The sequence below is a fragment of the Pyrus communis genome, chromosome 4 (assembly GCF_963583255.1).
Source record: "Pyrus communis chromosome 4, drPyrComm1.1, whole genome shotgun sequence".
NCBI lineage: Eukaryota > Viridiplantae > Streptophyta > Magnoliopsida > Rosales > Rosaceae > Pyrus > Pyrus communis.
The window spans coordinates 5,536,958-5,547,940 of NC_084806.1; the positions used below are offsets into that span (position 1 = coordinate 5,536,958).

The window sequence follows — 10,983 nt, forward strand, 5'->3', positions numbered from 1 at the left end:
AGAAAACAATATTATGGTAGATATCCTCTAGGATTTTTTCCAGTTTAATACTGATTCTACATCCTAAAAAGATTTATTCCAAGAAGTCAATGACAACGTTTTCATAATGCATACTTTGCTCTCTAGCCCACTATTTTAGTTTTAACACTTTATACTAATTTGACCATAAAAAAGCCATTAACCGGTGCCATACATGTATCCCCACGTTATTCACAGTTGGTTGTTTGCTCTTGTTTGTAGGTCACAAGATTTGTACAATTCAACCATACACAGTGGTGAAAAAATTTGACTCCAACAATTTTCTTGTGTTCTCTCTTCGTTTCTTTATGTCTTTTCATCCACTAAATGGCTTATTAATCAAAGGTGAATTTTAAGTCCAACAAAAGTTCAACACAAAAAATGGTGATTTTAAGAAAACAAAAAATTAAAACAAGGACTCGCACAATAACACGGGCTGAAGTCTTAAACTGTCCACGTGGGCGGGGCAAGGCTGTTTGTGGAGATTCTTTCACGAGACCCGATGAAGAATAAAGGGGGGATACAAACCCGGCCTCGCGGTCCGCAAGCATCACCCACCACCGCAACCGGCGTATTCAAACACGCCCCACCCCACATCACCTGGCATCTGCGCGACGCTCTATAAAACCAAACCATTCATGTGCTCATCAACTTTCTTCATCCAATTTTACTAGTTTATAAAAAGGTGAAATCTCATTGTAGTATATGTGAATGTTTTTCGAAGATCATCCGAATGTTTTATACGAATTCTTTTTATGTACACTAAATATTTAATATAATATCTGTTAGATATATTTTGATAATTACGTTGAAAATATTCGATAGACTCTCTCAATTCACTCGAAAAATTACTTTAACGTATATTGACATCTGTTGGTATGTGCATGATAACTTGAAGTATCGAGAGCTTATTTTAGCGGGAGATGGGGGCCATGCCCTGCAGAATTACTTTAACAGAATAATGTGATTACTTTTATGTCGTTTTAATTTTAAAAAATTGGGGCAGGGCCGAATGCCAAGAAAGGCCAAGACAATCCAAGCACGTGACCTGCCAAAAACTTACCTGCAATCCTTCACCTTTTGCATAGATATCCCATTGTTCTCTTCTCGCTGATCGATTCCACATCCCTTCACAGTCCAATCACCCCTCCTTACTTTTTTTTCATTATTTTTATAGGAACAGATCTCTTCTTTTAAATTTTAAGATCAAATGATTCGAATCTTTTAAAATTTAATTAAACGGTTAAAAATAAATATTTTAATAAAAAAATTTAAAAGATATAATAATTTTTAGCTTATTTGGTCAAATTTTTAAAGATCAGGATCAGTTGATTTCTGGGTTTTGAAGAAATTGCTTCAAATATTTTTAATAATGTAAGAGCCGATATATCTTCACAAATTACTTCAGCGTAACTGCAACCCCAATCATTCAGCCCTATCAAGTCTCCCTCCCCAAATAATCAAAAACCCTATTTTTCACTGCCTTTTAATTTTTCCTTCTTTTTAAAAAGGCGCAATTTTTATTTTTTTAGTTGCTGGGTTCTGTTGGCATCTGTATCTGTGTCCGACTTTGGCCTTTTGCATCGGCCTTTGCGTGTTTGGTTTTTTCTGGTGTGAATGAGTGAGTGAGTTTCACTTACCTTTTCACTGTTTGAATGGAATTTCACTCACTCCACTCCTTGTAGAACAAGATAATGCCGTGGTGGTAGTGGTACTGCAGGAATCACAGACGACGGACTGAGCTCGCCTACAAACCAACAACATAATCTACGTGGAATTTGTGGGGATCGCCCAAAACTTGTAGAAAATCAAACCCACTGTTTTCAGATCTCTAGGATCCCTTATATCCAGGCTTGGTATCTGTTTGTTTCTCGAGAAAATTATCTCCCTTTTGTTGCTTGTCTCAGCTCATACAGTGCCCATTCTGCTTAGTTTGATTCGAATTCTCTTTTTCCAAGCAAAGTGCTTTCTGGGAAAGTGATTTTGGCAACTGGGTTTTTGTTTCCTTCAAGTTTCATCCACAAAGTCACCGACTTTTTCTGGAAGTGAGAGCCGGAATGACCATTTCGGTTTGCTTTCTAGGATTCTGATTGTGAAACTGCTACTTATTTTGGATAAGGCAATTGGATAATGGCTAGTAGTTTTGCTGGTTGTGGTGCTTTTGAATAAAAGCTGCTTCTTTGCTCTGGTTGCACAAAGAAAGTTGAATGAAGATAGAAAAAGACTACATGGGAAGAAGTAATTTCATGTTGTGCAAATTGGGTTTACTTGTTTTGGCATTGGCTGAGGCCTCTTCTGCAACTCTTTCCCCTACTGGTGTAAATTATGAAGGTTGATTTAATTTCTCTTTGGGATACTGTTATCTTCTTATTTTCTACATCTTCAAATTTTCAGAGAAGAGAATGAACTGCTCATTAGAATTGCAACATAAAGTTTGGATTTTTATCTTTTTCTTTTTTTGAAAAAATTACAACAGATGAAGGAATGTTTGATGAACAGTAAAGTTCTATACATTTTTTTTACTATTATTTTTTTTTGGAGGAATATAACTCTTTTTTTTTTCTCCCTCACTTTGTTCGGTTAATGCTCATATTATTGCAGTGTCTCAATTGGGCGCAGCCTAGATTTTGCTTTTTTTTTTTTTAGCAAGAAAATTCCTGCAGAAAATAACCCTTTTATCTTTTTTTTTTGTTTTTTTTTTTCTGAAATATTCACAGTTGAAGCTTTGGCGGCCATTAAAAGTGATCTGATTGACCCGCATAATGTTTTGGAGAACTGGGATAGTAACTCTGTAGATCCCTGCAGCTGGAGGATGGTTACTTGTACTCCTGATGGCTATGTATCTGCTCTGTAAGTTCTTCTGGATAATTATGGCTAGAAAAAAAAAAAATCAGAGTATTTTTACTATTTGCCTATTTGATGAATACTTTTCTCAGTAAGTGATTCTTATTTTGTTGTTAGGGGATTGCCTAGCCAGAGCTTGTCCGGTATCTTATCTCCGGCGATTGGAAACCTCAGTAACTTGCAATCTGTGTAAGTTTGCACCTCCTTTATGTCGTTTTTTATTTGTTCTTGTGAAATTTGGATATGAATTGATATTGTGATACAAAAGTTTTTTTATTTGAACAAATGTGGCTGTCTTACTATTGCAGTTTGCTTCAAAACAATGCGATTTCGGGTCCAATTCCCGCTTCAATTGGAAATTTGGTGAAGCTTCAGACACTTGATCTATCCAACAATAATTTCAATGGTGACATACCAGATTCTTTGGGCAACCTAAAGAACCTGAATTATTTGTAAGTTTCAAAATCATGTTATTACTTCTTTTAAACATTTTGAGATTCGATAACCACTCAAATTTAGCTAATGCCTACACCTTTTCTCTTGTTTTTTGAGCAAGACAGGCGGTTAAACAACAACAGCCTTACAGGACCCTTCCCCAAGTCTCTGTCCGCAGTTGGTCTCACTCTTGTGTATGTCTTTTCCCCCTTCTTTTGTGTGTTCTACTTTCCCTTGCAGTATAAATGGGAAAACCTATAAGTAGAGATTTGTTTGTTAATAATTTCAATGAACATTTGTGTAGGGACCTTTCTTTCAACAATTTGAGCGGTTCCTTGCCAAAGATATCCGCACGAACTTTCAAGTGAGCTATATCATTTGGTCCACTAATCCTTAGTTCCTTGTATACTTTGGTTCCTTTCTCAGCCCTATTTTGTTTTTCTTTTCACTTCAGAATTGTTGGAAACCCTTTAATTTGTGGCGTAAAGGCTGCGAACTGTTCTGCTGTCTTTCCAGAGCCACTATCCTTCACACCAGATGCTCTAAAAGGTATATATGCACGTTGTTTTTCTGTTCCTTCCTGTAGTCTTCCTTGTGACACTGGTGACAGTATGCATTCATGAATTTGGCTTTCTTAGAATCAGACTCTGGAACCAAACGCCGCCACATGACTATTATCCTTGGTGCAAGCTTCAGTGCTGTCTTTGGCGTCATAATAATTATTGGGTTACTTGTTTGGCTGCGATACAGACACAACCAGCAGATATTCTTCGATGTCAATGGTAAGTTTCTTGTATATAATTTTCCTACTTTTCTAGATCTCAATGCTAGTATCTCAGATAGTTTAACAGATTGATAGGGGTGCTTGTATCTTAGGAGGTATGATTTCGATTCGTTGTGTTATTAGTTACCTTAAGGGCGACACTGTCGAAATTAATTAGTAATGGTGCAAGTCTGAGTGTTTGAATGTTTCAATCAGTAATCTTTCAGATTTCAGCTCTGATATTTTTGTAAAATGTGCTAACTTTATTCATTAAAAATGAATAGTTAAAAAAAATTCCAAATCCAAGGCTCGTTCCATGTATTTTATTTCTTCTGTCCAAAACACAACAAAAAAGGTTTTGTGAAAGCACACGAGTCAATTTATTTATATAAAGATTGTTAGCACAGGATGGTAATAGGAGATAAGAATAAGTTGGGGACAGCTAACAACGTGTAGTGACTATACTACTCTCTTTGTTTAATTAGGTAAAATCTTTGGAAACCATTTAAGTCGTTCAAACCTTCTTTTCTGGCGAAACCTTAGGATTTATTGTACTTAAACCATTTCCTGGATATGTTTTCATGCAACCAGTGGTACTCTTTCTCCCGGCCTATGATAATCCCTGTATTCTTTATTGGGTGGGTTGTGCAGCAGACCAATATGACCCAGAAGTTTGCTTGGGGCATTTGAGGAGGTATACATTTAAGGAGCTCCGGGCAGCAACAGACCATTTCAACTCGAAGAACATCCTAGGTAGGGGCGGTTTTGGGATTGTATACAAAGGAAGCTTGAATGACGGTACTCTGGTTGCAGTTAAAAGGCTAAAGGACTACAACACTGCTGGTGGTGAAATCCAATTTCAGACAGAAGTTGAGATGATTAGTTTGGCTGTCCATCGAAATCTTCTGCGGCTTTGCGGGTTCTGCTCAACTGAGAACGAAAGACTTCTTGTTTACCCTTTTATGCCTAACGGAAGCGTAGCCTCTCGATTAAGAGGTTAGCATTTTGTTTTAATTCTGCTTGCTGTTATTGTCACCCTCTAATCAGAACCTAGCCTTCTATAATCTCTTCTCTAGTCCAACGCCCGGTACCATGCACTTTTGCATGCCAATATTGATCCTTCCAAAACTGAACTGCAAAATGATATAAATCAAATTACTTTATTATACAAATACGGTGATTATGATTCAACTAAATTAAATCCCTTTATTACTCTTCCTGCATTTCACTGATGGCAACTATTTGTCTTCCTTGTTATCTGTTCAATTTGAGAGTGTTCTTGTTATCTGTTCAATACGACACTAACTTCCTTTTTTTACATTCTGTATTTTTTCCTCAGATCATATACATGGTCGACCAGCACTAGACTGGGCAAGGCGAAAGAGAATAGCGTTAGGTACAGCAAGGGGGTTGGTTTATTTGCATGAGCAGTGTGACCCCAGAATTATTCACCGTGATGTTAAAGCAGCCAACATTTTGCTTGATGAAGACTTCGAGGCAGTTGTTGGAGATTTTGGGTTGGCAAAGCTTTTGGATCACAGAGAATCTCATGTGACCACAGCTGTGCGCGGCACTGTTGGCCACATTGCTCCAGAATACTTGTCAACAGGTCAGTCTTCAGATAAGACTGACGTGTTCGGGTTTGGGATATTGCTCCTGGAGCTAATCACAGGGCAAAAGGCCTTGGACTTTGGACGAGTTGCAAACCAGAAGGGTGTAATGCTTGATTGGGTACGCTCTCTCTCCCTCTCTCGTGCATGCACACATGTAAGCATGTAACTAATTGCATGTATCAAACAAAATTATCTCAATGTAAGTTAAAGAAGTTGAAAATACCTAATTTGGATTACATCAACAGCGTGGTGTGGAACTTTCAAACCACCAATTAACACATGGCTGATGGGTTTCCCTCCTGTATCTGTCCCGGTGTTACATACATGTGATCCTTAAGAGTGTTGCTAGAAGCGTTAAGAAACTCGATTTGTTACATGAAATATAAATATGTTATTACTTGCACAATCGCATTAACGCTGAGTTGGGTTTTTCACTGCTGATGGCTGTGTAACAAAAATGCAGGTGAAGAAACTCCATCAGGAGGGAAAGCTAAATCTCATGGTGGATAAGGATCTAAAGGGCAAAATCGACAGGGTTGAGCTGGAAGAAATGGTTCAGGTTGCCTTGTTATGTACTCAATTTAATCCTCTGTACCGACCAAAAATGTCAGAAGTATTGAAGATGTTGGAAGGTGATGGATTAGCCGAGAAATGGGAGGCGTCGCAGAAGGTCGAGACACCAAGGTTCCGGTCGTGTGAACACCCACGTCAAAGATATTCAGATTTTATAGAAGAATCTTCGCTTGTGGTAGAAGCTATGGAGCTTTCTGGTCCTAGATGACAACTATTTTTCATTTCTTTTTCCGTGTATACCTCCCTCTTCACAAAGTTAATTTAAGTTTGAAATATCAGAAATATGTGATTGTTGATAGCTGTTGAAAGCATGTGAATCTGTAAAAATGAGAGAAAATTCCATGTAAAATCTGCTTTTTCTTTTTCTTTGTTGGAAAATCAATTCAGTTGATTGAGCTTTTTGTCAGAGAAATTTGTATGTAGTTGCTTTTGTTCTAGTTTTCTTAAGATTTGAGATTCATATGGCAGGCTAAGTGGGATGTTAAACAACTTTTCAATTGTTGCTTCTTTTTGGGGTCCGAGCACCTTTTTGTGTCAGTGTCTTTATATTTTGAACGTAATGTTATGCGGTTTTTAACTTTTTTACATGATAATACAAAATTTCGAATCATTGAGATGTAGAAAATAATGCAACCCCTGGTTGGTAGGCTAATTGAAATAGGTTGTGATCAGTTCGATTTATTTTCGTTATGTCAAAATGTTAGATGAATATGATAGGTTATAAAAACTCACATGAGTTAGAAGTCTTCTCTTATATGTCTCTGACAATTCAATTTTATGCTTAAGACTCAATTTTATCCAGCCCACCAAACCCCAATTTCACTACCTCAATTACTTTTGGAATCTCGACGTTCTCGTTAACTAACAAAACAAAAATTAAATACATTAAAACACACTACCCTCAATTTATACGTGTTTTATTTCTTTGCAATAAATAATGTACTTTTTCCTAAAAAACTAACACGATTAACGTTGGAGACTTGGAGTGATTCGAAACTTGGCGCTCAGCAACCAAAGCTGGTTGCTGTACTTCGCGTGTAGCGTGCTCCTGCCACCTGCAAGACATCATAGTCGCCGACTCACAGCTTCCATCAGACACCACCACGCATCAAAATCTCAACGCATAGGTAGAGTGATCGGCAACCATCAATGTCCGCATTGTTATGGGCCTCAGAACAAGGCCACGTGTCCTCGTACGTGTCGGCGCGAAACCAAGTCGTATTTGTGTCGTCTCGGCAGTTAATACAAGAAAACTCAAAATCTCAAAAATCCTCTGACAAAGCTGCCCCTCCGCTTCGAACCATTAATGATGCGTTTATTTACGCCGAAACCCTTTCCCAAATGACTAATATGTCCACTACTTATACTATACATCCCATGGTTAGGGTGTAAATTAAAACAGTATTAAGGGTATTTATGTACATGAAACTAGATGTGGACGGGTATCTTTGTAATTGTCTTTGTCTCGCTGTCGCTCTCTCTCTCTCCACGCCAAAGAGCAGAAGAAGCCTTTTTGGTTCCAGCACTCTGCTTCTCTGCGGCACACGCACCGCTCCCATAACTTTTTCTTTAATTTAATTTTTTATTTCTTTTTTCCATGATTTCATATATGAAGGTCTGCCATTCCACGCTTCATCTTGATTGTTATCTTTTCTCCTGATCATGCAAATGAAATTCACATTTCAGTCGTATTTGCTGTAAATCCTCTGCATTGTCTTTCAGCCATGGTTTGGAAGAAGCAGTTTTTTTTACAAAGAAGAAAGGTAACTTCTGGGTTTGTTTTGGGAATTGGAGTTTCAGTAATTGTACTGGGTTGGCTGTTTTTTACCAACTTCTTGAAGAGTCCTGCAGTGGAGACTTCGATTCAAGGGTTTGACAGTTTGAATTCTTCTTCTGTTTCATGGCCTTTCTCCTTTTCAAGCAGTTCAGAAATGCAGGATTTTGTCGACAAAACCCAGGAAGCAAATGAGTCAACGGTTGCTGGGAAGCAGAATTTTACTCTTTCGGGGGAGACTCATTTGGGAAATTTTACAGAGGAGGGTAAAGATGAGAGCTCGGGGGTTGAAGGGGAAATGGGTAAGCAGAAAAACAGCGAAAACGAGTCAGTAGTTGCTGAAAACGGTAACTTTTTGAATTCAAGTGAGGGAGGAAATGGCTTGGGGATTGCCCATTTGGGAAACTCCTCTGAAGTTTTGGAAAATGGAAGCTTGCATGGTAAGGAAGGGAGGGTCATTGGGAATTTTAGCTTCTCTGGGAAAGAAGATGTGCATGCAGAGAAGGCAGTTGATGGTAGTTTTTCAAGGAATTCTAGTAATGTGGATGGTAATGTTGGGAAATTAGTGATGAAGAAAAGTGGTTGCAAGGCGGCTCATCGAGAAAATTCGACTGCAAAAATTGTCGAGTATGATTCTCAGATGGTGAAAATGCAGACTGATTTGTATCAGCAATGTGATATTTTTTATGGTAGGTGGGTTAGAGATGATTCAAGGCCATATTATCCAGGAGGTTCTTGCCCATACATTGATAGGGATTTTAATTGTCACCTCAATGGGAGGCCAGACAATGCTTTTATAAAATGGAAATGGCAGCCAAATGAATGTGACATTCCAAGGTAAAATCCATCTTCAATTTCTTGATGAATTTTGTGTTTTATGTAGCGGTCGTTGATGTCCTGCCATGTAAATCTTCTTCTCATAGCTTTGTTCATTACTCATGTGATCCCCAGTCTGAATGCCACTGATTTTCTGGTGAGGTTGAGGGGAAAGCGGTTGGTTTTTGTGGGGGATTCACTGAATAGGAACATGTGGGAATCTCTGGTTTGTATTCTTCGCCACAGCATTCGAAACAAGAAAAGAGTTCATGAGGTTTCTGGGAAGAGGGAATTTAAAAAGAAGGGCTTTTATGCATTCAGATTTGAGGCAAGTGTCATACATCTTCGTATGTTCTTAAGCGAAGAATCAGTATTCGGAATGAAAATCTCTGATCATCCATGGTATTCCCACACTTGCAGGATTATAATTGTTCAGTGGATTTTGTTGCTTCTCCCTTCCTTGTTAGGGAATCATCATTCACGGGGGGTCAAAATGGTACGTTTGAGACGTTAAGATTGGATTTGATGGACCAGACAACTTCAATGTATGATGATGCAGATGTCATAGTTTTTAACACTGGACATTGGTGGACACATGAGAAGACTTCTCGTGGGTACGTGCTGTTATTTCCTTCGTTAAATTCTTTTGATGCTTTCCCCCTTCAAATCTTTTGACAGAAGTAAAAACGTAATTGCAGTGTGCTACCAATCAAACTATTAAGTCCCTTGACTGTAGATTATTTCATTTTTGCATTTGGTGGTCTTACAGAGAGGACTATTACCAAGAAGGAAGCTATGTGCATCCAAGACTCAAGGTTCTCGAAGCATACAAGAGGGCTCTCACCACTTGGGCCCGATGGGTTGACAAGAACATTGATGTCAACCGGACACAGGTTTTCTTCAGAGGATATTCAGTTACCCATTTCAGGTAACCTCTCTATTGATCTCAAACTTTGATGTGTTGTTGGAGGAATCCAGTTTTGGTCCCTTTATGATGTTTATAGTTGTATAGACTTCAATGAAACTGTTTCATTTGGTTGCAGCGGAGGGCAGTGGAACTCGGGTGGACAGTGCCACAAAGAAACGGAGCCAATCTTTAACGAAACTTACTTAGGGAATTACCCTTCAAAGATGAGAGCTCTAGAGCATGTAATTGAAGGAATGAAAACTCCGGTGATATATCTAAACATAAGTAGGCTTACCGATTATAGAAAAGACGGACACCCTTCCGTTTACAGAATGAAATAGAAGACAGTAGAAGAACGAATTACAGCTGAGGGGTCTCAGGATTGCAGCCATTGGTGCTTGCCTGGAGTTCCAGATGCTTGGAATGAACTGCTATATGCCGCTCTTTTGAAATCCGGATGGGGGTCACTCGGAAACTGAACAAACCTGTATACATTCGTTTGTTCATCTTTAATCGTCTCGGCTTAATTTTGTGTACTGCGAGAGTTTCCCAAGTACCATTTTGCATGATGCGTATAACGGTGCAATTTCGCAAAGTCGGGAAGGTGTAGTACTTACATCCTACGTTCAAAAGATATACACGATACAGTTTGTTGTTTCATTCAATTTACTAGCAATATTTGGATTTATGTCATAGTTGATGCATGTAGCAAGAAGCACAATTTGAGATCATAGCGTCTGAATTAACATAACAGGAACTATGACGCAATTTTTTATTGGAACACTTTGGATGCGGTTCTTAATTATCAATGTTCTTTAACTGAAACCTTTGTGGTTTTTAGTTTTTGATCGAAGTCCTAATATTAATGTAATAATGTATTTCTATGTATGTTATTATATTTTTAAATTAAAAATGAAATTTGTAGTTATTTATATAATGAGATTTTAAATAAAATCTATAATTTATGGGATTAAAAATATTAGAGATGAAACTCTCCAGTATATTGTGTGTGTATATATACATGGGAACTTTTATCAAAACTAACCAAAAAATTATTGTACCAAAACATGGGGTACATTCTTAAAAAAATCAACAAAAAAATTGATATTAGCTTAATAACATTATTAAATTTCTTCTATTAAACTTGACATTGATACGTTCTTAAATTAACGAAATAGAATGTACCCATACAAATTTTAAAAAATGGATTAGAGAAAGGATTGAATGAATTTTATATAAA

General features: G+C 37.7%; 1 protein-coding gene and 1 pseudogene across 2 annotated transcripts; both read left to right on the forward strand.

Moving 5' to 3' along the window:
• The first annotated feature begins 1,118 nt into the window (after positions 1-1,118).
• On the forward strand, positions 1,119-6,658 carry LOC137731004 (protein NSP-INTERACTING KINASE 3-like). 2 transcript variants are annotated; one of them, XM_068470038.1, is made up of 11 exons: positions 1,119-2,349; positions 2,736-2,868; positions 2,980-3,051; positions 3,171-3,314; positions 3,423-3,491; positions 3,602-3,661; positions 3,752-3,846; positions 3,936-4,079; positions 4,712-5,056; positions 5,400-5,791; positions 6,137-6,658. In XM_068470038.1, exons 1-11 carry the CDS (start codon positions 2,226-2,228, stop codon positions 6,452-6,454), a joined length of 1,896 nt encoding a protein of 631 aa, XP_068326139.1. In that variant the 5' UTR covers positions 1,119-2,225; the 3' UTR covers positions 6,455-6,658. The 2 variants fall into 2 exon arrangements, with proteins under 2 accessions (XP_068326139.1, XP_068326140.1); XM_068470039.1 differs by having other exon boundaries at positions 4,715-5,056.
• A 1,312-nt stretch (positions 6,659-7,970) lies between these two features.
• LOC137730633 (protein trichome birefringence-like 2) lies at positions 7,971-10,222 on the forward strand (annotated as a pseudogene).
• The last annotated feature ends 761 nt before the right edge of the window (positions 10,223-10,983 follow it).

Excerpts from the sequence above, each read along its gene's own strand:
- LOC137731004 (XM_068470038.1), top strand. The coding sequence starts at position 2,226 with ATGAAGATAGAAAAAGACTACATGGGAAGAAGTAATTTCATGTTGTGC. Across the intron at positions 3,847-3,935 it reads CACACCAGATGCTCTAAAAG|AATCAGACTCTGGAACCAAA; the intron begins GTATATATGCAC and ends TGGCTTTCTTAG. Across the intron at positions 5,792-6,136 it reads AGGGTGTAATGCTTGATTGG|GTGAAGAAACTCCATCAGGA; the intron begins GTACGCTCTCTC and ends ACAAAAATGCAG.